The following is a 26,118-nucleotide window of genomic DNA, read 5'->3' as shown; positions in this document are numbered from 1 at the left end:
GAAGCAGCCGCAAAGCACAGGGAGATCAGGTCGGTGCTTTGTGACCACCTAGAGGGGTGGGATAGGGAGGGTAGGAGGGAGGGAGATGCAAGAGGGAAGAGATATGGGGACATATGTATATGTATAACTGATTCACTTTGTTATGAAGCAGAAACTAATACACCATTGTAAAGCAGTTATACTCCATAAGATGTTAAAAAAGAAAAAAAAGGCTAAGAACTTGAACAGACATTTCTCAGACGAAGACATACAAAAGGCCAATAGTATATGAAAAGGTGCTCAACATCACTAATCATCAAGGAAATGCAAATCAAAACCACAAAGAGATATCATTTCGTAACTGTTAGGATGGCAATTATCAGAAATCAGTAGATAACAGGCATTGGCAAGGGTGTGGAGAAAATGGTGCCCTTGTACACTGTTGATGTGAATGTAAATTGGTGCAGCCACTGTGGAAAATAATCAAAAATTAAAAATAGAACTACCATACAACCCGGCAATGCCACTTGTGGGTATATATCCAAAGGAAATGAAATCATTTTCTCAAAGACATGTCTGTACTCCCGTGTTCATTGCAGCATTATTCACAATAGCCAACATATGGAAATAACCTAAGAGTCTGTAGAGAGATAATTGAATAAATAAAATTTTATTATACATATATATGTATACATACATACATAATGGAATTTTATTCAGCCTTAAAAAAGAAGGAAATCCTGCCATTTGCAACAACATGGATGAAACTGGAGGGCATTATGCTAGGTGACATAAACCAGACTCAGAAAGATAAATACTTCATGATCTCACTTATATGTGGAATCCAGAATAGTTGAACTCACAGAAGCACAGAGTAAAATGATAGTTACCAGGGGTTAGAGGAGAGGGAAATGGGAAGTTACTAATCAACAGGCATAAACTTTCAGTTAAGCAAGGTGAACAAGTTCTAGACATCTGCTGTACAACATTGTACCTACAGTCAATAGAAATGTATTGTACACTTTAAAAATTGTCAAGAAGGTAGATCTCACAAAAAGTGTAGTTACTACAATAAAATAAAATTAAAGTAGGAAGAAAGTAGATTGGAGTTTTCCAGGGCTTGCGGGGAGGAGAGAATGGAGAGTGACTGTTAACATGTATGGGGTTTCTTTTAGGAGTAATTAAAATGTCCTAGAATTAGTGGTGATGGTTGCAAAATCTAGCAAATAGACTAAAAAACACTGAATTGTACACATTACATGGCTGAATTTTATGATGTCAGTACCTCCATAAAAATTTTTAACTACATTGAGATTAACTTATACTTATCAAATCAAGATCCTAAAATCTGATAGCATGCTGTGTTGATTTGAAGATGTTCTGAAACAGACACTTTCACACTTTGCAAGTGGGAGTATAAGTTGGTGCAATTATTACAGAGAGCATTTTGACACCATCAAAAGTATGATTTATTTGAAAAGACACATGCACCCCAATGTTCATAGCAGCACTATTTACAATAACCAAGACATGGAAGCAACCTAAAAGTCTATTGACAGATGAATGGATAAAGAAGATATGGTATATATATATACAATGGAATATTACTCAGCCATAAAAAAGAATGAAATATGCCATTTGCAGAAACATGGATGGACCTAGAGATTGTCATACTAAGTGAAGTAAGTCAGACAGAGAAAGACAAATACCATATGATATCACTAATATGTGGAATCTAAAATATGACACAAAAGAACTTACAAGACAGAAACAGACTCAGACATAGAAAACAAACTTATGGTTACCAAAGGGGAAGGGGGGAGGAGGGATAAGTTAGGAGTCTGGGATTAACAGATACAAACTACGGTATATAAAATATATAAACAAAAAGGTACCTCTGTATAGCACAGGGAACTCTACTCAATATCTTGTAATAACGTATAATGGAAAAGAATCTGAAAAAGAATATATATATTTACACATGTATAACTGAATCACTTTGCTGTACATTTGAAACTAACACATTGTAAATTAACTATACTTCAATTTTAAAAATACTAAAAGAAAAAAGGAAAACCATTAAAAAAATTAAAAAATAAAATAAAAATAAAAATACTAAAAGAAATAAGACAAATAAGAAAAAAAGAAATGATAATGTAAAGTCTAGCTTTATCAATTCAAAAAAAATTTGACATAGCAAATAAAAGACAATTTATCTTAAAAAAAAAAGTATGACTGACCCAGCAATTCTACTTTTAGGAATTTATGCTTCAAGCATACCATACTTGCACAAAATGACACATGCATGATATCCGTTACAACAGTATTTTAAAAGTAAAGGGTAATTATCAAGTTAAATTAACATCCACAGGCAACAGGTTAAAGAAATCAATTGTAGCATATTCATGCAGTTAATACAACTCAGTGAAAAAAAGAATGTATATTATATTATCATATACTAGTATGGCAATTTCTGCAATATAATGTTAAGAGGAAAAAGGAAGGTGCAGAACAGCATGTATAGCACGCTCCACTTTGCACACAAAAAGGGAAGAAGAATACACACACACACACACACACACACACACATTTCCTTATAGATGCATAGATATCTCCATGGATACTAACTGAATGGCTGGGGTTAGCAGTAGGAGGGAGAGGTTTCACTGTATACACTTTTTAATTTTTCCAATATTGAACTATATGAAGTATTATCTATTAAAACTTTTAAAAAATTAAAATAAAACAAAAATAATAACTAGCCAAAACTTATAAAATAAAAAACATTATAAAACAAAAAACACTGACAGTTCTGACTTCTCATGCTCCACTCCCACCTCCACCAATGTAACTACCTCATTTCTGAAATTGGATTGTTGTCAGGTAGATTTTCCTACAGGAAGTTTGCCTGTACTGTCTCTGGTCTCAGGTCAAGTAGACAAACTAACTGAGTTCCATTATTTCTCTAATGTGTACAGAACAGTCTTACCGTCACTTATTGTAATATTAGCAAGATCCACAGTCTTATTAGGAAGCGCTTGAAGCAATTTGCATTGTTTAAACTTTGGTTTTTCCCAGTGAGATTTGCCAGTGTTGATACTGATTGAGCTGAAAAAGAGAGGAGAGATGAACAAAAAGCTTCATGGTTGGAAGATGAGGCCAGAATACTTTGAAAGCGAATGGTGAAGGAACACGGTGTGTCCTTGGCATGCCTCCCCTTTGCCCACTCCCAGCCTCCTGGCTGAGATAGCAAAGGTGGTACAGTGTTTGTACAGTGAAGAAAACTTTGCTCCTGGGGAGCAAGTGAATCTAGGGTCCCCATGCAGGAGGTATAAACAGGCAAGAGAGGCTGAGACGGAGCAGGGCCACATCCATCGGACCGAGAGTCAAGGCAGAGATTTTTGCCCCTCTGGACATGACTCCTACCCTCACTTTTGCCTCTTACCCTCATTTTAAGAGGGCATTCCTGTTAGAATTGTGGTCTCTATTTCAGCATATTAATTTACTCAAGGCAGTTAGTATAGCACCATCTGTGACTCACTGGCTTTCATCATCCACCCTCCACTATGCCCCATCCAATTCAAGCCAGTTCATTTCAAATCAGCTAACACATTTATTGGGAACCTTCTGTGTTCTAGGACTGGTAGTAGACAAACAGGGCAAGGTCTCGTCCCTTGAGGAGCTTGTAACTTGGTGCTTTGAGACTGTAAATGTAACTACATTTATTAGGCAAGATATGAGATGGAAAAAGTGTATAAACAAAACAGAATCTGTTGAACCATCAGTCAAGGAGAACTTATTTGTAACTTTTGAGCCGAGCTGGGCGCTAAATGGACAGAGATGGAGAAAGTGTCCCCCACTCCTCCAACCAAGCAGAGCAAATAGCACAAGCAGAGAAAGAGATGCAAGTCCAGAATGACAGTGGCCCTTGTTGGCTGGAGTGCACGTTAGGGAAAGGAGCCTGCAGGTCTTGAGTACTTTAGGGGTTTGGACTTAATTCTTGAGGCAATATGGAACTGGAGTGGGAGATTGGAACGATGACAGCCATACTTTAGGAAAATCACGCTGGTGGAGTGTAGCTGGGGGGTAGTGGGCAGTTAGAAGGCAAGGAGACTACTCTAATCGTAGGCACCCAGGGAGTGGCAGTGGGGTAGGAGAAGAAAGGGTAGACGTGAGCTCTGATTATGACCACAAAAGCTGCATGACTTGCTAAGTGATTAGATGCAAGCAGGAAGAGGTAGGACCCAGTCCAAGATGTCACCCTCCAAAAGTGAATTTTTAAGCTTTTGTCAAAACCTGCTGCCCCTCTGGCCTGCACACTTAAGTTAACGGCATAAACCAGTAGCAGACAGTAAGAAAAGAGGCGCTGATGATTTTAAAAAGGAAAATGTTAAAGTCAACAATAGAAGAGTGATTTAGTAAATTATTATGGCCCATCAACGGGGTAGCTTCTGAGGCAGGTTTTTGAAAAAGTCATTAAGAAGATGAATGTAAAGCATGGAAAACGTTTGATAAACCATTGAGTGAAAGGGTAAATGACATTAGTGCTATAAGGATGGTGAATATCACTACATAAAATTTAAAGGGCATACGGTGAAAGGCTAAATGGAAAAATACGACAACCTAAAAACAGCTGTGTTCAGGTCGTGGGATTATGGGTGCTTTTTTTTCTCTTTTTGTTTGAAATTTTTTCTGGAATGTTATTATATGGCATGTGTATGCTTAAGTAGGTCCACAAGGTAAAAGAAAGAAAGGGAGGGAGCATACTCAAATGACATGGAAACATGCTTCCAATTAAGCAGATCTTTATGCATCTGAACTCTCAATTAGAACTTGGCTGGTACATACCAGATTCTAGTAGCGTTTCCATCCTCATTTTTTATGCATCTAGTCTGGGCTGTCTCGGTAGGGTGGGTTCAGAGCCACTTATATGTCCCTTTGTATTTAGAGGCTGTTTCTTCAGCTTTGCACTTTCCGGGCTCTACAGAGAAAATGTATGCACATTTGAAAGGGCAAAAGGCACTTAAAAGTTTCATGAACATCCATTATTACCCAACATTATTACCCTGCACATAAACATCAGCTAATAAAAGGGGAAAGTTTTCTACCAGGCAATTTAAACCAGGCTGAAAATAACATTAAATTGAATCTTTTTTTTTTTTTTTTTTAAATAAGGCTCCCAGTACGATCTCACATTTGGTCCTTTGCATTAAAACTACCACTTGATGGGCCAGTTTTTCTGCTTTGGCTTTATTAAAATGGTACATCGGCATTGAAAAAAATGAAGCCACGCAAAGGGATGTAGAGTAAAAAATCAAATCAGTCCCCACCTGTCGAATTGCCTTCCTTTTGACTGGCAGTTGTTAATGGTTTGAGGTGCAGTGACAGGAGGCTAAAGGCTGGCTTCTTTTTCTGGTGGCGCCTCCCTTCTTAATGGGCTCTGGGGTGGATTTTGTTTCAGTAAACGCAGTGTATTCGTCCTCGGCAGTACAGACCAGGGTACTCTGCTCTCTTGTTGATGCTGACGGCAAGGTTTTGCTGCCAAGTGTTGTCACATTAAGGGAGACATGTCCTGAGCTAAGTTTATGTGGTAAGGTCCAAGGGTTTTTTTTTTTTGCAGGGGGAGGTAGTTGTTTGGTTTTGTTTTGGCCACGCCATGCAGCTTGCAGGATCTTAGTTCCCCAACCAGAGATCGAACCTGGGCCCACGTCAGTGAGAGCATGGAGTCCTAACCACTGGACCACCAGGGAATTCCCAAGGTCCCAGTTTTTACTTACCACCCACTAGGTTTATGATCCTGATTCCAGAAATCAGAGTGGCTGGAGAAGCGGGCCAGCCAGCCTTGCCCAACCATCCCAGTCTTCTCCCTGAGTGAGGATGTAAGACGCCTTCCTCTCCCTCTCTGGTGTATTTAAGCAAAAGAAACAGTTCTCCCACTCCACTGAGGAACTGGACGCTGCTAATATCCAGAGCAGATCGATGGTCTCTGGTAACCCCTCTGGCACTCGTTTTTTATAAGCTCTTCCGGGTAGAAAGGTTGCCAGGGCAAGATGAGCACTGAGGATGTGGAAAGGAAATTGAAGACAGTTTCTCTCCCCCTCTGAAGGCAGAATCTCTTACTATGTATGCATGTGGAGCTTTATAACAAAGAGTGAATTTATATGGAAATACTCACCCCCAAATTACCTAGTTTTTTCACTGCAACATGTTCAGACTTTACTAATAACATCAACTGATCTTGTGTGAAGTTTCCATGAGTGAGGTTGCCATGTATTTTACTTTTGATCCTGCTAATCAATTTGGTGGGCACTAAAGAAGAGTTGGCCTTTATGATGACCTGACAAGCACAGCTAAAAAGCAGAGCAAAAAGAAAGATGTTGGAGTTATGGCCACAGAGTGAAACTTGGCCTGCGTTGGTGAAATTCTGTGCAGATGACTTAATTTGTAGTCCATAAATATCAAGCATTTTACAGCTATTAAGTGGCAAATCTTAAGAAATGATGGAAGACAGCATATTGAAGTCATCTGATAAATTTTCTCGTATCCAAAACAAACAACTCAAAACCCATTTTCAAAAGAACAGTCAGCAACATTTGCATTATGTTGAAATTGACTAGCCATGCGATTTCTAGGAGTTTGTGATAATTAATAGGGAAGATGGAGTACTCTGGATTTATTACTTCAGAGAAAACCTTTTACCCTTCTGGTCTCTAATTTACCCATCATTACCACAATAATAAGGCAAATAGGCACATGCTCAATTAGTCTATAAAGCTGTGCTCTGCAGAAGGCCTATTTCTATAATAGAATAATAATGATGATGATGATAATAACAGTAGCCAACATTTGTAGAGCTCTTGTTCTGCATGTTTTAATTCATGTTATCTTCACAAGAACTTTATGAGGTAGTGCTATTATTATCCCCATTCTACAGATGAAGGAACTGAGCCTTAGCCAAGGTCACAAAGACCTAATATTTCATTTCGGGATGTTCTGTCTACTAAAAGATACGTTATGAAAGAATAGGTCTGTCCTTAACCTCGATCTCTGTAGCGAGGTCCTCAAACATTCTAAATTCCTCTACTCCTCCATTACTGAGCACATTTCAGATTCACAAACTTACCTATGCCTCTTCTCCATTTCCATCTGTAGATACATCTTTTGGAAGAACACATTTCCTATATTTCCTATCAGCTCCTGAAAGTCAGATGTGCCTGCGTTTACCTAAAATTTCTCTCTATGTCCAATCGAAGCCATGCCCCGCCCCCCGACTGATCCATATTTGGTGAAGTCCCTGTTCATGCTACCCATTCCGCTGGTAGACTATCTCTTCTCTCAGCTTTCATCTTCTCAGTCTGAAGAGGACTCTTCTTTTTTAAACCTCTCCCCTTGCTGCAAGAGTAGAGCAGACCCTCTACCCTTAGCACCCTGAACATTTTAATGACCTTTCCATTAGCCTCCTACGGCTATATGTCCTTCTTGGGCTGCATCGAGCAGACCAGTAATAGCCAGTGTTCCGGAAGGAGCCGGACCACGAGTCTGAACAGGACCGAGGCTGCTTTCCATGTTGTTTTTCAATTTCCCTGCTCAGTATTTCCTGGACTTTTTTGATAACAATAAATGCTTTATTGCCCTATCCCCAAATTATGACCACTTTGGACCCCATTTTCTCTTCGCTACAAAGAGGCAGCAGGCAGGCTGTTACACTGTGCCGTGACCAACCAAAACAACTTATTTTGTGAAGGCAAGAGCCCATTTACAGCATCTGTAAAATAACCACCAGGTACTCTGATCTCCTTCTGACAACTCTGACCAACAGGCTACACATACAGAATTAAATGGAAGGAAAATCGGAACTAAATGTACCAGCTATGAATAAACTCAGCTCCTACCTGAATGGTACACGGGAAATTGTAGCCATACCTTGCCCTTCTCTCTGTTTCAAATAACGCAAAAGAAAAGTACGTAGTCACTGAAATCTTTAAACAAACGTCACAATTGACTAGGGGGCTTATCGTTAACAACCACGATCATAATTATACTTTACATTTATGTAACCCATTGCCATCTAAAAATCACCTGCAAAAACATCAATGCGTTTAGTCCTGACACCAACACTGTAGGGTAGGTAATGCAGGGATGGTCACCCCATTTTCTAGTCTCACAGAACTTAAATGATCTGCCCAGTATCCCACAGCTGATGACTCACAGGATTTGGATCCAAACATGGCGATGATAATATTCAACACTACCAAGATTTCACTGTACTCTATGTCCTGTGCTAAGCACTGTATGTAAGTTATCCTGTTCCATCTTTCCAACAGCCCTGTGAGGAATGGTAATATTATTATCTCATTTTACAGATGAGGAAACTGATGCATAGGGAGTTTAATTAAGTTGCCCAAGGTCTCACAGTTAGGAAGTGGAAAAGCAGGGATTCTAACCTAGGCAGCCTGACTCTGGGGACCATATTATCACCAAAAGGTTTTTACACCTATTATTTGACAGGAATTTTAGTTATGTGATGTTATCTATACTGTGTTCAATCTTTAAATTCTGACTCAGGTACTTACAGAAAGTATTTTAAATGATGGCAGATAATTTGGAATGCACTGTAGGCTTGACTGTATTTTGTATAGTCAAATATTTGTCTCAGATTTAAACACCTTCAACCCTGGGCGCATACTAATTCTTTCAGAATCTAACATTGTAAAGCTTTGAGGCACTGGAACAGATGAGGGAAGATAGTTTTGTCACACTCTGGATTTATTACGTGAATGCCTGTCTTGCAAACAATTGTGTCACTCTTGGAAAAAACAGGCTTTTTTGCCAGATGTCTACAACCAAGAAATTCCATTTATCATTTACAATCCCCAAATCATTCCATACTACTGTAGTCCCCAAAATGTGCCTCAAAAAACTACCACACAGACAGTTCAGAAAAGCAGAGGATGGTTTTCTTAGTGGCTTCTTGTGCAGATCCCAAAGAAAGTAATGTAATTTGACCCTCAGTTATCACAACTGAACTTTGCCTGATAATATACACTTGAATGGAAGAGCTATTTAGCTATATCTAATCAGGTATAGGATGGGTTACAAGTAGATTTGTTTTGAAAAACTACTTACAAACGTTCGGTCCATGGTTATTTCTTCCTCAGTAGTGTCTCTGTACCAAAATCATCAAAAAAATTATAGAAAAATGAAATATAGTGCCAAATACATGAGGGAACAAGTTCAGGAGAAAGACAACTCAGGCAGAACAGTAACATCCCCCAGCTTGGAATTCTCATAATACTAGGGCTCCAAGGAGACACTTTAAAAAAGCTGGGTCATTATTTGCATACCAAAATGGTGGTAAGACTTTGCTTCAGCAATCCCACTTCTAGAAATCTATACCAGCCGGGGTGTATAAAATATATATACTAAAGTGAAGTAACTGGAATGTCCATCACTAAGGTAATTGGATAAATACACCAAGGCGCACCCGTACAAAAGAATTCTATGCAGTCATCAAAATGAATAAGCTAGATCTGTATGTATTGGCCTGAAAGGATGTACATGAGGTATTCTAAAGCAAGAAAAGAAAGTTGTAGAACAGTATGTAGAGTGGGAGCCCATTCTCCTAGTAAACACATGGCAACAAATCTAGAGAAATATATAAAATAAGCTGTTAACCAGAGTAGGTTGGGAAAGGCAGGTTTCTGAAGATTTTTCCTATCCATGCTATATATTTCTATAAAGCTCTAAGATTTTACAATGACCACATATTACCTTGGTGATAAATAAAAATCATAGACACAGTTCTTTAAAAGAATGTTGTATACTCCAGACATTTCCAATTTTTTTTTTTCTTTTTTTTTTTTTGCGGTACGCGGGCCTCTCACTGTTGTGGCCTCTCCCGTTGCGGAGCACAGGCTCCGGACACACAGGCTCAGCGGCCATGGTTCACGGGCCTAGCCACTCCGTGGCATGTGGGATCTTCCTGGACCGGGGCACGAACCCATGTCCCCTGCGTCGGCAGGCGGACTCTCAACCACTGCGCCACCAGGGAAGCCCTCCAATTTTCTTTTAATAACCTATCGTGGATTTACTTCCATTACATTCTATGAACCTTCTTGAACCCATTTATGTTTGAACATGCAAAAGAAACCAAAATCCCAGGGTATGGAAGACAGGCAGTCACATTCAATGTTTTAAAAAATCAGCTTACCATGGTATACCAGAACCATGCTTATTTTTCAAAGGGATTCTTCTGGATGTTCCTTTGACAGGGGACTAGTATATGTGCAGGGCAGGAGCAGAGAAAATATTTCTCAGATGACCAGTTGCCTTGGTCATGGTCTTCTGGATACTACTCAGTGCCTGCCAATTTCACTGCAATCACCTCTCCAAATCTGTGCCCCAGGCAGGTCTTGAACTAACCAGCATTCCTCACTTTAAACATTTCAAGTTCCCTTGGAATTTCTAATTCCTGAAAGTGCATTATCCAAAAGTAAAAGGCCTTATACATCCTCATGCAATGGCCATCCCTAGCCTTTCATCCCTTTAAGACATGATTTTTTTTCCCTAAGTCACACAATCATAGCATATTAAAGCTAAAAGTGGTATTAGGGGTAACTGAGTCCAGTTCTACTGTTTCCTCTATTTACTTTCTTCTGTTTTGTTCTCCCATTGGCTTTATACCCTACAGTAATAATACAAACTTCTTTCTCATTCCAAAGAGAACTTACACTCAGAAGGGAAGATGAAACTCAAAATGCAGCAGTCTCTAAATCTCAGACAAAAACAAAGGAAATCCCCTCGGGATAGAAACAGACCCACAGTAGATGACACTCACAGACCTGCTTTTAATTTGAACAGCCAGATTAGCAAGAACAAATTCACTGTCCTGAAATATAGAAGTCAACTGTAAAAGACAAAACATATCAGTTTGAGGATTCCTGCTGCTCTTTCTTAACCCAGTAAAGTTACCTGAGATGATGTGGTCATTAAGCTGCATTCATTATTTCAGTCGGTTCAACATCTCCATCTCTCCCCTCAGCTTTTCAATTTACATTTCACCTATTGTTATGGGATGAACTGTGTCCCCCCAAAATTCATGTTGAAGCTCTAACCCCCTAATGTGACTGTATTTGGAAATAGGGCCTTTAAGGAGGTAATTAAGGCTAAATGAGGTCATAAGGTTGGAGCCCTAATCTGATAGGACTGGTGTCCTTATAAGAAGAGGAAGAGACACCAGAGATCTCTCTTTCTCTGCGTGCACACACACAGAAAATGCCATGTGGGGGGACACAGTGAGAAGGTGGCCATCTACAAGCCAAGGAGACACGCCTCACCAGAAACCAACCCTGCCAGCACCATGATCTTGGACTTCCAAGCTCCAGAACTGTAAGAAAATAAATGTCTGTAAAATAATATATACATAACTGAACCACTTTACTATATACCCGAAGCTGACCCAGTGTCGTAAGTCAACTACACCTCAATTAAAAAGAAAAAGAAAAAATAGTCTGTCATTTAAACCACCTAGTGCATCATATTTTGTTATGGCAGCCCTGGTGGATGAATACACCCACCCATTTTCAAGCACTTATAATCATGTCACATATACTTGAAAATAAATGCTGATGGGGAGAGAGGGGAAACAGACATCATCGTTTACTGTTGGTGGGAGGTCACTTAGTGATAGCTATTAAAATGTGAAATATTCATGTCCTTTGATCCAGCTATTCCAGTTCTAGGAATTTATCCTACAGAAATACTCAAGTGCCCCCCAAATTTATTGCAAGGGCATCATTGTCAGCATTGTTTCCAAATAGAGAAAAAAATAGAAACAACCTAAATGTCCACCAAAAGATGCCTGGATTAAAAAGAAATACTACAATACAACCATCCAGTGAAATCATGTTAAAGTATATGAGGTAGATCTATATTTACCAGCACGAATGTGCTCAAAGATACAGGGTTAAGTGAAAAGAAAGCAAGTTGCAGAATAGCGTAATTACTGATTCTAATTACTTTTGTAAAAGAACACACATGTATCACTGTTATTATATGTATAGAAAAAATATGAAAGAATATACTTTAAACTGGTAAGAGGAGTTAATACAGAAAGCGATATTAGGGAGGATATTTACTTTCTGGGTTTCAGATTTTAGTCTCTGAATTTTTTACGTATTACTCTTATTATCAGAAAAATGTAAGGATAACTGAAACATCTCTTATGTAAAAGAGAGGAGAAATGAAAATGCAGAAAACAAAAATATTTTAAGTATAATGGCATACGCTATGTTATCACGGCTCTCCTAAGCTCCCCAAATAGGGAAATTTGGCAAAGACCCAGAATTCATGTCAGTGGAGGGAAATGTACAGTTCTAAACCAATTAAAATAATAACATCCCATAAAAGCTTTTAGCATTTGCACTATGAAAGAGAGACCTCATACATCCTCATGGTGTTGATTACAGAGTGGATAAATTTGCAGCAAAAAAAATCAAAACCAATTTGCTGTGAAATGTATTACAGGTAGAAAAACAGTGTAGCCTAGTTTTAATCTACTCAGTCATATATTTTTTTCATGTATTTTTTATGTAGCATAAATATTCAAAACATTATTTACCAACTTTTTGCAAATTCTTTTACAACCCTGGTAATAGGGATCCTTAGCTCTTCATCAAAGACAGAGAAGCTCATTTCAATATTGTAGAAGGAAACTGTAATTAAAAATAAGGAGATTAGGGCTTCCCTGGTGGCGCAGTGGTTGAGAGTCTGCCTGCCGATGCAGGGGACATGGGTTCGTGCCCCGGTCCGGGAGGATCCCACATGCCGCAGAGCGGCTGGGCCCATGAGCCATGGCCGCTGAGCCTGCGCGTCTGGAACCTGTGCTCCGCAACGGGAGAGGCCACAACAGTGAGAGGCCCGTGTACCGCAAAAATAAATAAATTAAAAAAGTAAGAAATAGCTGTACCCTTCTTTTTACCTTTCTGCCTTCAGAGAACTGGCTCCCTTGGAGAACAGACATCCCATCGTGCATGCATTCTGTTATGCTACATATATTGTGGAACATACCTTTGGACTTAATGGCAATAGGTGAAGTCAAAGTTTCCATAGATAAAAAGGAAGGTGTGGAGTCTGGCCAGGTTGTCTCAAAAGAGGAAGACGGTAGTGAAGACACAGTTGCTGTAGGAGGATGTGTTACTCCAGTGGGTATGAGTGGAAATGGGGCTCCAGTAGCAGTGGATGTAGTGGTGGCTATATTTAGAACGGAGTCCTGTGTGGGCTTAGGAAGAACTAATGTCAGGGATGCTGATGCAGCTGGGAGTCTGCTCCATGCAGATGTTGTTGTAGGGCTAGGTAGAAGCATGGCACCAATAGACCGGGTGTGGTCAATTCAACCATTCAACCATTATTAACCATTTGGGATGTAGGAGGAAAAGAAGTCTTTGGAGTAGAGAACTCGGCTTCAGTACTTTGAGGTGAAAAAAGAAATGGTGTCAAAGAGGGTGGAGCTGTACTGGATGGAATCCAGGGAGGGTATGAAACAGGTGCATTCACAGACGTGGCACCTTTTGTCATGGCTGTTGAAGTATTTTCTGACAAGGAAGTCATCTTTTCTCTATTTGAAGAATGGTAAGTGGTGGCTTTTACACTTTTTGTGGGTCCAGGAGTGCTCTTAAAGCCAGTCAAAGAGGGGGAAGCCTGAATATTCAAGGAAGTGTGGGGATTTTCTGAGGGAGTAGATGAAAGCACACTTTCAGGGTTGGCAATTCTGGAATAAGTATTTGTGAGAACTGTTACTTTACCACTGCTTACAGTAGATAGAGAGCTATTAGTAATCCCAGAGAATATGCCCAGAGTGGTGGCCTCGTACCCTTGTGATGGCTGTCGGGTTGTTGATAGAAATGGTGAAAATATGGTCTTTGGAATGGAAGAAATAGCTTCATGTTCTTAGAACTGAGTAGAGGAGAGGCAGGGGTGCTTACGAGTGCAGTCACTATCCCAGCCATTGTAGTGGTTGGAATAGTTTTCACAGAAGGAACATTTGGCCCTGTTGGGGAAGAAAAGGATGTAGGTGTGATCCTGGAGGACATCTCGGTTATTTCTGAAGTAGTGAAAGCACAGGAAGCCACGGTGCTCTTTGAAGTAGACCCAGCATATGTCACAGGTGTGACATCCAATGTTGATATTTGCATGGTCATAGAAGGCCTGGGGGTAATTGAAGACAATAAAGTATAGAATGATCCACCTGTTGTGGAAGCATCAGAAGAAACAGCAGAAGGTGGAAGCACAGAGTCATTAGCTGACATTGAGGACATCTCAGCCACAGGCCCAGAAGTGGCTACAGAAGGACTTTTCAAACAATCTGCGAGTGCTGTTTTAGAAGATTCAGTCATTAGTACCGTGGGAGTGTCAGAAACACTTTTGGAGGTGAAGGCAGTGACACTAACTGGCTGTGGGGACCTCTGGTAGATGGGAATGGACATTGCCATAGCAGTTTTCCCAAGAAGTGCTGTAGGTACATTTGGAGCAGAGAGGGCTGTAGTGATCCTGTCAGGAGACATAGTTGTAAAATTGGCATTAGATAGTCGAGGTGTGGAAAGAGACAGAGTCTCAGGGGAGGTCCGTGTGCTTTCAAAAATAGGAGAGGCAACTGAAGACACCTCAGGTTGAGTGCTAGATGAAAGCAAGTGTGAAGGAGTTGTGTTATTGTTTACAGGATTTGATATCCTGGTTGTCCCAGAAGTTATGGTATCTGCAGATGAAGTATCCTGGCGGTGTGAGAACGGGTGAGTCACAGAGGTAGTGCTTAGCATCTTTTGCTCAGTCCTGGGAGTATATACTGAGAGGGCACTCATGCTCTCTTTTTCAGGAGACAAAAGTGTGGTCATTGTCAGAGCTTGTGAAGGGAGAGCTGTTTTGCCAAGACTGGTAGGCATTTCTGAAAGGTGGACATCTGCCGTTGGTGGAGTGTGCGTGCTCCCAGAAGTGGGAGATGAAGTTGGACTCTCATTAGGTGGAGTCACAAACGGAGTCTCTGAAAGTGAATGTGTTTGGTGACTGGAAATTTCTGTGGCCTCAGCAAATCCTGGGTCTGTCATTTCCGAGGATGAAGTACTGTGGGAGTCTGAAATAAAAGGATTCTTTGATGAGGACATTTCTGTCACCTTCAGAGTTCTAGGGGTCTTTCCCAGGGAGGTGGTCATCTGCTCCTTGTCAGAAGATAAGGTAGAAATGTCAGTCACTAATAAGGTGGGGACCAGTGTGTTTACAAGATGTGTGGAAGATTGAGAAACGTGACCATAGAGTGAAGTAATCAGCTTGTTGGCAGAGGTGTGTGAGGGCATGGTGTCATCAACAACGGAAGTGTCTGTGGGGCCGGTAGCCAAGCTACCAACATGTCCACTACCACTGAAAGTGTATGGAAAGCTGAGAGCAGGGGTAGAAGTCTCCTGCACTTGAGCTATGGGTTGGGTTGCTAATGGTGTAGACATAGTTGAGGTTACATGAGTGGAGGACACAACAGGAGCGTTGTCAGGGAGAGCTTTAGAGCTGCCAAGAGTGGGTGTGGAAGGGGTTACTGTGTCAACTGAGGGGGACAGAATGGTGGTCTCAGCCTTAGTTGCCACAGGAGTGGGAGGCCTCAGCAAGGAGACTAGAGTTTCTGTCAGAGAGGGAACCGCCGTGGGTGTCATCCTGACAGAGATCCCTGTGGCCTCGGAAGTGGTGTGGATGGAGTCTCTGTGGGAAGGCACAGTACCGCTCATTGTGGAAGTGCTCTGATCCAATGGCGGCATCGATGCTGTGGTCACTGCAGCTGATGACAGAGTTGAGATATCTGAGGGCAGAGATGTGGAGGAAGCCCTGGCCAGTGTAGAAGGCCCAGGCGTGGTAACCTTAGTCTCCTCAGACAGCATCATAGAGGTGACAGCAGAGACATTAACTGGCAGTGAGAACACAGGGTAATAGGCACAGGGGTTGCTGAGGAATGCGTGGCCATAGGCTGTGGAAACAAGGCACCAGGAGTCAAGGACATAGCTGTCCTGTCTGTAGGGATAGTGGCAAAACTCGTCCTCGGTATCCTTGTGGTGGAAGCACCCAGGGGTTCAGAAAATGTCTGTGTGCTCCCAGAAGTGGGAGATGGAGCTGGATTCCCCTCAGGTAGAGTCTCTGAAGTCCAATGTGCTGTGTAGATGTGGGTGGAATTAAGATTTCTGTAGTTCCATTAGGTGAATTCTTAGGTGTGGTTTTCACCGGTTTCGTAGAAAGCCAACTTTCTCTCGCTTCAGTAGTTGCAGTTGTGTTATCCAATCGGGTAGTCAGCTTCTCTATACCAGGAAGGGGGGAAACAGATTCATCTGTTGCTTCCAGTATCGTTGCAAATGGAGAAACCTCGGTTGTCACTGCTACAGTCGATTTTCCCTTAAGAAAATGGGAAGTGGTTTCTTTCCTTGTCACAGCAGTTCTGAATCTTTGTGCCGTTGCAGACTCTGCAACAGGGGCTCTTGTCTCTCCAGATGCAATTGTACCATTTGTCTCTGTTTGCGTGTTCTCAGGAGCACTCTCCTCAGTAGAAAACTTTGGTTCAACATAAGCAAGGGTAGATATTCTATCTACTGGTGGAAAAACTGTCTCCCTTGGTGTTGAAAGAAGTTCATTTCCAGCTACTGTGGACATAGATGTGGGTTTTAGTAGTAAGCTGGTAAGTTTACACTCAGGCAATTTGGTTACAGATGTGGCTCCAGAAGCTGTGGAGAAATTAGCAAGCCACGGAGATGTCAATTTGGATAGAACTGCTGTATGTCTGTCGGTAGTAACATCAGCGGTGGTAGTGGCCTCACTCTGTGGATGCTTCTGGTTGGATGATAATATTAGCAGTTGTGGATGAATGTTCTGTATTAGAAGTACTCCCATGGAATGCTGATGTCAACAGGGTCTGTTCTGGCCTGGAAGTCCAAATGATCTCATTGGTGGAGGATAGATGGTTACCTTCATCAGTTACTGATGTGGGACCAGACTCAGACACCTTGGATGTGGAAGCTGATCTAGTGGAAATCAGAGGAAGCATGTTTTCACCACCAGAGGGTGTATTCTGGGTATATACTGGCCCAGTGATTGTGGGGTAAAGCGTAGTTTCAGCCACTGTAGGTGCAAGTGTTATCCCAGTAGTCAAGGCTGCATGTGTAGTCTCAGCATCAATAACTGTCTGTACACTCTGAGCTCTGGTGAATGGAGAGGATGTCCTAAAAGAAAGGGCCACGGAAGAGGCCTCTTTTGGCATGGAGGTAGATATTGTGCCCTCCACTCTGGGTGAAGAGACATCCTGGAAATTTGTAAATGCCGGCTCTGTTTCAACTGTTCTTAGCGCAGGTGTCATTTCAATAGACCTAGTTGAATAAACTATAAAGGGTATTTCCATATCAGTTGTTGCCAATGTGGATGCCGTCTGATTTCTAGGAAATACAGAATCCACTGGAACAGCTGTGGAGAGGAGCACAGACTCAGGTGGCAGTGCTGATGCAGTCCCAATGTGAGTAGTTGTAGCTGAAGTCCGGTCCACCGTGGACTGAGGTACACTTCCAGCAGCTGTAGATGCAAGAAACTCCTGGCTAGCTGTGGAGATAGGGAGTGCCCCCATACCTGTGGATTTATGTTTGGGCCAAGATGTTGTAGACACGGATGTTGAGTCAATAGATGAGAATAAATATGTTGTCCTCATAACAGCCAACTGAGATCCAGTCACTGAAGTTTTGGATGCAATTGAACTCTTGGTAAATCCAGATGTGTACAGAAAATTAGTAGCTACCCTTGGATGAAAGGTCTCAGTGGCAATGGATTCAGCCATTTTTGTTGTCCTTGTGCCCTCTGAACATGGGCATTTACTTATTTTCATGGAATTGGTAGTAGGGCCTATGGAGGTACTCTTGGTAGACAGAGCAATGGCTGCTGAAGTAGACAAAATGTCTGCTGCGAGTGTAGCTGTCTCAGCTATGGATGTCTTTAAAAAAATTTGGTGCAGTCATTGTTTCCAGAGGTGGAGATGTTGTATTGAAATACGATCTGGTTGAATAATCAGTTGCAAATACAAGCATGCTTTTAGATACCACCGTAGAAGAATATACCATCTTTTGCAGTTTTAGTCCAGTAACTTGGAATGGTGTTGTCAAATCTATTTGTTGTGAAAGAGTTGTAGTTGTTTCCTGAATTGCTATATTTTCAGAAACAACTGAAAAATTACAAAGCATGTGTTTCTTTGGATTCAACTTTAGAAGTCAGAGACAATTCTTTAAGAAACAGCTCTATAATGGTTTTTCATATTTTTAAGAGGAGATAAGTATCAGATATAAATCAAATCATGTGATTACAGCTGACCCTTGAATTACAGGGTTTGAACTGTGTGGGTCCACTTATACACAAGCTTTTTTTCAATAGCAAATACTACAGTACTACACAATCCACGGTTGGCTGAATCCTCAGATGTGGAAGAGCGGATATGGAGAATCCACAGATACAGAGGGCCAACTATAAGTTGTAATGGGGGGATTTCGCTGGTGGTCCAGTTGTTAAGACTCTGCGCTTCCACTGCAGGGGGTGCGGGGTTCGAATTAAGATCCCACATGCCACGTGGCGCAGCCAAAAAAAAAATTTGTAACATGATTTTCCCTGCTCTGGAGGGTTGACATTCCTAACCTCCACATTGTTCAAGGGCCAACTGTTCTTGATTTTTCTTTCTTCCTTCCTTTCTTTCCTTCTTTTTTAATTTCTTTCTTTCTTTTTCTTTCTTTCCTTCCTTCCTTCCTTCTTTCTTTCTTTTTTTTTTTTTTTTTTTTTTTTTTGCAGAACGCGGGCCTCTCACTGCTGTGGCCTCTCCCGTTGTGGAGCACAGGCTCCGGACACACAGGCTCAGCGGCCATGGCTCACGGGCCTAGCCGCTCTGTGGCATGTGGGATCTTCCCGGACTGGGGCACGAACCCTTGTCCCCTGCATCGGCAGGCAGACTCTCAACCACTGCGCCACCAGGGAAGCCCCTTTCTTTTTTTTTACTTGGTTTTTCTTAAGATGATTTTCTACTTTCCAAAATCTATATATGGTTCTCATAATGCCCTGGTTAAATAACAGGATATCCATCCAATCGTGTCTCCATAAAAAAATATAGGCACTCCTAAAAGAGGGGTGCATAGTAGAGTAGTACACTGAGTAAGAGGATTAACTTTGGGAAATGAGCCAATTTCTTGAAAGACAAGTGCTCAAACTCACTTAAGAAGAAATAGATGACTTGAATCATCCTATATCTATTACAGAAATTGGATTGTGTGGTTAAAGTCTTCCAAAAAAAGGAGGACCAGCTTTGGATTCAAATAGATGTATTCTTACATCCTGGCTCCCTTATTTATTCATTATGTAATCTTGGACTAGTTAGTTAACCTCTCTGTGCTTCAATTTCCTCCTCTGTAATGTGAGATAATAACACTGACCTTAAAAAATTGTTTCGAGAATTGAGTTAATGCATGTAAAATACTTAGCATCGCACCTGGCATATAGGAAGCGCTCAAAAAATGATTAACTGTTGTCAAATGCCTATTATTCATCTCAGTACTATAAACTGAAAATGTTTTGACCTGGGACCCCAAGATTAAAATTTCTTTAACGTATGCCATTTATGTATATATATTTACCAATAATGTATACATATGTAGAATAAATTTACATTATGTACATTATAAACATACTCAAAATATGCCAAAAGAATATGATAAAAATAAATATAAACAGAAGTTTCACAATATTTTCTTCCTGCATTCTAATGTAATGATGGGCACAGTCACACAGGAGGATGAATTAGTATTTCTATAAATTCATGATCACCAACCTCAAATAAGCTATTCACACTGCCCATCCAGCCTACCACTTTTCTCTGGTCAATTTATGCTCCTACTCTCTGCAATAACTACTGAAAACCTTCCCCATCTCAAACTTTACCCTCACTGTTTATCGAGTAACCTTTTCCTCTTATTTCATAGGAAAAAACAATGGAAGTCATCAGGTAGAAACTGTGCTACCGTCTCAGAAAGCTGACACCAACAGTCATCCCTCTTTTCCCTAAGGAGCCTTCCCCTCCTGATTTTAAACATGTTCCAGCCTGTTGCAATAAAACAGAAAAAACCCCAGGCTTCTCTGGTGGCACAGTGGTTAAGAATCCGCCTGCCAATGCAGGGGACACGGGTTCGAGCCCTGGCCTGGGAAGATCCCACATGCCGTGGAGCAACTAAGCCCGTGTGCCACAACTACTGAGCCCATGTGCCACAACTACTGAAGCCCATGTGCCTAGAGCCCGTGCTCTGCAACAAGAGAAGCCACCGCAGTGAGAAGCCTGCACACCACAATGAAGAGTAGCCCCCGCTCGCTGCAAATAGAGAAAGCCACGCACAGCAACAAAGAACCAAAGCAGCCAAAAATAAATAAATAAAATAAATAAATTTATTTTAAAAAATAAATAACTAAGACAAAATAAAATAAAAACCCCACATCCTTCTGCAGGTACTGCCCTGTCACTCTCCTCCCCATCACACCCAAACTTCTTTAAAGAAAATTGATCTCTACTGGCTGTCTTCATGCTCCCCTGACCCATTCTTTAGCCCACAGTAATCTGGCTTCTGCCATCATCATTCAACTGAACAGCACTCACTAAGGCCACCAATGGCCTCCATGTAGACAAATACAATGGGTACTTTTTCAGTCCTCATCTCACTTGACCTTTCAACAGCTTTTGATAATGTTGACCACTCCCTCCTTCTTAAGATATTCTTTGAGTTGACTTCTATGACATAATGCATTCTTGGTTTTTCTCCTACTTCTCTGGCCACTCCTTCTGGCTATCACCTTTGCAGACACATCCTATTTCACCTGGCCATTAAATATCAGGGTTCCCCAAGGCTTGGTCTCAGCACCTCTTTTCTTCTCACTCTATAGTTTCTTTTTTTAATTAATTAATTAATTAATTAATTAATTATTTTGGCTGCACCAGGTCTTAGTTGACACATGCGGGCTCCTTAGTTGTGGCATGCGAACTCAGTTGCAGCATGCATGTGGGATCTAGTTCCCCAACCAGGGATCGAACCTGGGCCCCCTGCATTGGGAGCGAAGAGTCTTACCCACTGCGCCACCAGGGAAGTTCCTCTATAGTTTCTTCACATCTAGGATTCCAACTTACACATATACACAGATGAATCTCAAAGTTATATCTCTAGGGCCTCCCTGGTGGCGCAGTGGTTGAGAGTCCGCCTGCCGATGCAGGGGATACGGGTTCGTGCCCCGGTCTGGGAGGATCCCATATGCCGCGGAGCGGCTGGGCCCGTGAGCCATGGCCGCTGGGCCTGCGCATCCGGAGCCTGTGCTCCGCAACGGGAGAGGCCACAACAGTGAGAGGCCCGCATACCGCAAAAAAAAAGAAAAAAAAAAAAAAGTTATATCTCTAGATCATATCTCTATTCTGAGCTCCACATTTACATAACTAATTGCTCACTTGACATCATCTCTTGGATATCTCATTAACACCTCAACTCAATACGCCCCAACTTGAACTCTCTCCAAACTGGGTTCTCTTTCAATATTCCCGCAGTGAATCATACATTTAATTGTGTAAGCCAAAACCCTCTCCCTCCATCTCCTTCATTTCCTCTCACCTGCTATAGCCAATCCATAATCTTGTCCTATGGATCTTACCTGCTAAATAGCTCTTTACTCCACCTGTTTATCCCCACCGTTATCACTTACCACTCTGACCAAGCCACCATCAATCTCTCACCTGGATTACTACAGTAGCTTCCCAACTAGATTCTGCCTCTACTCTTGGGGCCCCTCCAATCTGTTCCATAATGCAATCAGAATGATCTTTTTGACATGCAAATTTGATCACGTGTCTCTCACACATACACACACACCTTTACATACTCAGCTCCCGTTAGTGGCCTTGTATTACTCATAGGATTAAAAAGATTTTTCTTAATAGAGCCTAAAAAAACTATGCATGGTTTGGTCTCTACCTGCCTCTCCAGCCTCAGTTTGTACTAAGTTTCTCCCTTGTTTTCTGGGCTTCAGCCCGGCAGCCTCATTTTAGTCCTGCAATACTTGGCATTATTTTCCCACCACAAGACTACTGCATGTCCTGTTGCCTCTAAGAATGATCTTCCCAGCCTTCTTCATCTGATTAACTTCTATTCTTCCTCCAGATCTCGCTCACGCATCACTTTTTCAGGGAAGACTGCCTTCCTTTGCCTCCATAACTAGGTCAAACCAATCTATTCTAGGCTCTTATACATACCTCTTATGACAACCCTCATACCTCTTCTTCATAGTACTTGTCACAGATGCAGTTTTTCATGTGTGTGTGCTTATTAATATCTGTCTTCCTCACTACACTTTATGGGTAGAGCCTTCATCTTTCTTTGCTCACTCACCATTATATTCCCAGTGCCTGGTACAGGGCCTGGCATGTGGTAGATGTCCAATAAATATTTGCAGGCTAACTGAACAAGTGGAAATGATGAAGGCTTGGAATGAGATGAGAGTAGTGTGGGGAACCCTAATCCTACAGCTATTGGAAAGGAAGAATTGACATGACAGTTTATGTTAGCGAAGAGGTTTAAGAGATGAAGACAGAGAAATGTCAGAGAACTTGACTTTTGCTTTTGGGCTACTTGGAGAACAGTGGTGATATACATAGAAATAGGAAAATTGGGAGGGCAGCCTCACTTGGAAGAAAAACACCCACTTCAGGCTCGGATAAGTGGAATTTGGAATGATGGTGGAACATCCAAGTGAAAATGGTGCATAGTAAAGTTCAACACTGAGTCATAATTTTTTACCAGTTCAAATCACCCAAAATGAAATCATGCATATTTACCACTGGGAAATTAGCATTTTGAATTTATCTATCTGGGAAGCATAATACCTGTGATGTAGGAATAATTATGGTGGTAGACAATCTAGTAACTTATTTCACTGTCTCGAGCATTAAAATTACTTTTAATTTGCATATATAGAAATTATGAGATGTGTGTGGGATATTCTTTGGGATTTTGTGGTCATTAGCAAGTAGAATGAGTGACAATCAGAAACCTGCAACTAACTGTATAGATGAGTAGACAAAAGTTCACACATTTATAAAAAGAAAACTCAAAGTGATATAAGAAGTACTTTTTTACTTAATTTTACAGCATTGTTTCAATTATCAGAGATTCACATCCTATTAGGCAGTATCAAGAAACCGGTACATTTCAGCAGCACAATATTTATTTTAAGCTTCTGCCTTCAAATTTTTCCATAACTGCAAGTAAAAGGAGAATTGTCAGGATCTTGGCTCCCATTTTTGCAGATGGCTTTACCACAGCCAACTGGCTTAGCAAACCTGTTACAGTGTCACTTATATCACATTTGAGGAGTGTGGCATCCCAGGGCCTGAATCGCTCCCTATGAATGCACTAATTGTTGAGAGAAAATTTCACAATTCCCATTCTTTACAAATGATTAATGATTGAGCTGTGTTAACTTTTTAGGAAGACAATAAAACACTACATAGCACAAAAGCCTAAGTTATCTTCTTTGATGCAGCATTCAAATAGCACTGTTAGAGAAATCCATAACAAGTAAACCCTTTTAGAACACAGAACATGGGAGTTAGGCATGATATTTTTATCTGGAGAGGGCTGAGCTATAGATGTTAATTGTTATTGACACTTCCTGTAAGCATCTCAGAAAGAAGCATAAGACTGAGAAAAAGAAAAACAGATGAGTTGAACAAAATTGCCAAACAGGTGGCATTTTAAGTACCAGATATGTCCTAGGAATTAATGCAACTTTCATTTTAACTTAAAACCTGGATTTGTATATTTCAGAAAACCTCCCATTGAATCTTTCAGATGAAAGTGGTTTTTTTTCCAGAGACATTACTGTCTCAAGTTTTTTCCTCTAAAGTCTTTATTAATAAAAACTCAAATCTTCCTTAATTAAATCACAGAATTTTAGCACTGTGTTGGAGATTGTATTCAATCCCCTCATTTAGAGATTAGGCCCAGAGAGGTTCAGTGTTGAGAAGATGAGATTTCCACCAGTGAAATATGTAGAGAAGAAATAAGACAGTGTGTGCTAGTGCTTCAATTATCCAGTACCCATAAGTGCATGCCCTCAATTTACACAGAATCATCACAAACCCCGGAGAAAGAAGAGACTCTACCTAAAAGAATCAAGAATTAGCAAATTTAGATAATAAAAGCCAAGTTCTGCAAATGCTGAGCTGCTCAATAGAAAGCAATCACCCAAAATAGTCAGACACAAACTTTAGAAGAGAGAATCACAGTGCTAAGCCAAAACATGAAGGCACCCTTGCAAGCCTAGGCATTGAAACCAAATGGGGATCCCAATTACAGCCATGCCCTGAAACAATATTCCTTAAATAATCACTCATATCCCAAATAGAGGTAATCCAATCAAACGTCAGTAGCCTTTTAACCAGGATCCATAGGGATTAAAGATCCATGGAAGCAACCTAAGTGTCCATCGACAGATGAATGGATAAAGAAGATGTGGCACATATATACAATGGAATATTACTCAGCCATAAAAAGAAACGAAATTGAATTATTTGTAGTGAGGTGGATGGACCTAGAGACTGTCATACAGAGTGAAGTAAGTCAGAAAGAGAAAACCAAATACCGTATGCTAACACATATATCTAAGAAGAATCTAAGAAGAAAAAAAAAAGGTCATGAAGAACCTACGGGTAAGATGGGAATAAAGACACAGACCTACTAGAGAATGGACTTGAGGATATGGGGAGGGGGAAGGGTAAGCTGTGACAAAGTGAGAGAGTGGCATGGACATATATACACTACCAAATGTAAGGTAGATAGCTAGTGGGAAGCAGCCGCATAACACAGGGAGATCAGCTCAGTGCTTTGTGACCACCTAGAGGGGTGGGATAGGGAGGGTGGGAGGGAGGGAGACGCAAGAGGGAAGAGATATGGGAACACATGTATATGTATAACTGATTCACTTTGTTATGAAGCAGAAACTAACACATCATTGTAAAGCAATTATACTCCAATAAAGATGTTTAAAAAGAAAAGGCATTGCAGATTATGTGATTGTCCATGTAGAAAACTTTAAGGAACCTAAAAAAACCCAAAACACAAAAAACCTCCTGGGACTTAAAAGTGAGTTCAGTAAGGCTGGAGGATACAAATAACACCAAGCAAAGAGTTCTTAGACATGACACCAAAAGCATGATCCACAAGAAGAAAAATCAATAAATTGTACTTCACCAAAACTAAAAGCTTTTGCTTGGTGAAAGCCCATGTGAAAAGGATAAAAGTGTAATCTACAGATTAGGAGAAAATATTTGCAAAGCATATATCCAACAAAGGACTAGAATATATAAAGAACTCTCAAGACTCCACATTAAAAATAAAAAACCCAATGAAAAAATGTGCAATGAATTAGGAGTCTGGGATTAACATATACACACTACTATATATAAAACAGGTAAACAACAAAGACCTACTGTATAGCACAGGGAACTATACTCAATATCTTGTAATAACCTATAATAGAAAAAAATCTGAAAAAGAATATATACATGTATAACTGAATCACTTTGCTGTACACTTGAAACTAACAAAACATAGTAAATTAACTATACTTCAATAAAAAAGAGAGAAAAATCGGTAAAAGACGTGAATAGTTCACTGAAGAGGTTATACAGATGGCAAATAATCACAGGAAAAGATATTCAACATCATTAGGCATCAGGGAAATGCAAATTAAAACCACAATGAAAATCACTACACACTTACCAGGATGGGTAAAATTGAAAAATAGTGACAACACCCAATGCTGGCAAGGATGCAGAGAAACTGGACCACTCATACTTTGCTGGTGGAACAAAATATGACACAACCACTTTGGAAAACAATATGACAGTTTTATATAAAACTAAATGTGTAACTACCATAATGCCCAGCCATTACACTTTTGGGCATTTATCCCAGAGAAATGAAAACTTATTCTCACACAGAAACCTGTACACAAATGTTCATAGCAGGCTTTTTTTTTTGTAATAGGCAAAAATTAGAGTCAGCCCAGATG

The 26,118-nt window shown here is 40.7% G+C and overlaps 1 protein-coding gene across 1 annotated transcript in view; it reads right to left on the bottom strand.

The window, feature by feature from the left end:
• Positions 1–26,118, bottom strand: part of ADGRG4 (adhesion G protein-coupled receptor G4) — a gene marked incomplete at both ends in the record, with an annotated part of 118,422 nt that overhangs the window by 73,334 nt on the left and 18,970 nt on the right. The window contains 15 exon segments of the mRNA XM_082609337.1: positions 2,969–3,087; positions 4,828–4,895; positions 4,899–4,960; positions 6,166–6,329; positions 7,872–7,915; positions 8,753–8,816; positions 10,761–10,950; positions 12,603–12,692; positions 13,048–13,360; positions 13,393–13,919; positions 13,922–15,937; positions 15,940–16,185; positions 16,188–16,842; positions 16,844–17,989; positions 17,991–18,202. Coding sequence (XP_082465463.1) covers positions 2,969–3,087; positions 4,828–4,895; positions 4,899–4,960; positions 6,166–6,329; positions 7,872–7,915; positions 8,753–8,816; positions 10,761–10,950; positions 12,603–12,692; positions 13,048–13,360; positions 13,393–13,919; positions 13,922–15,937; positions 15,940–16,185; positions 16,188–16,842; positions 16,844–17,989; positions 17,991–18,202 — 5,916 coding nt within the window.

Source organism: Mesoplodon mirus (assembly GCF_964341445.2).
Source record: "Mesoplodon mirus genome assembly, chromosome: X".
NCBI classification, from domain to species: Eukaryota; Metazoa; Chordata; class Mammalia; order Artiodactyla; family Ziphiidae; genus Mesoplodon; species Mesoplodon mirus.
The sequence above is the reverse complement of the archived record's forward strand: the minus strand, read 5'-3'. Positions and strand labels throughout refer to the sequence as shown.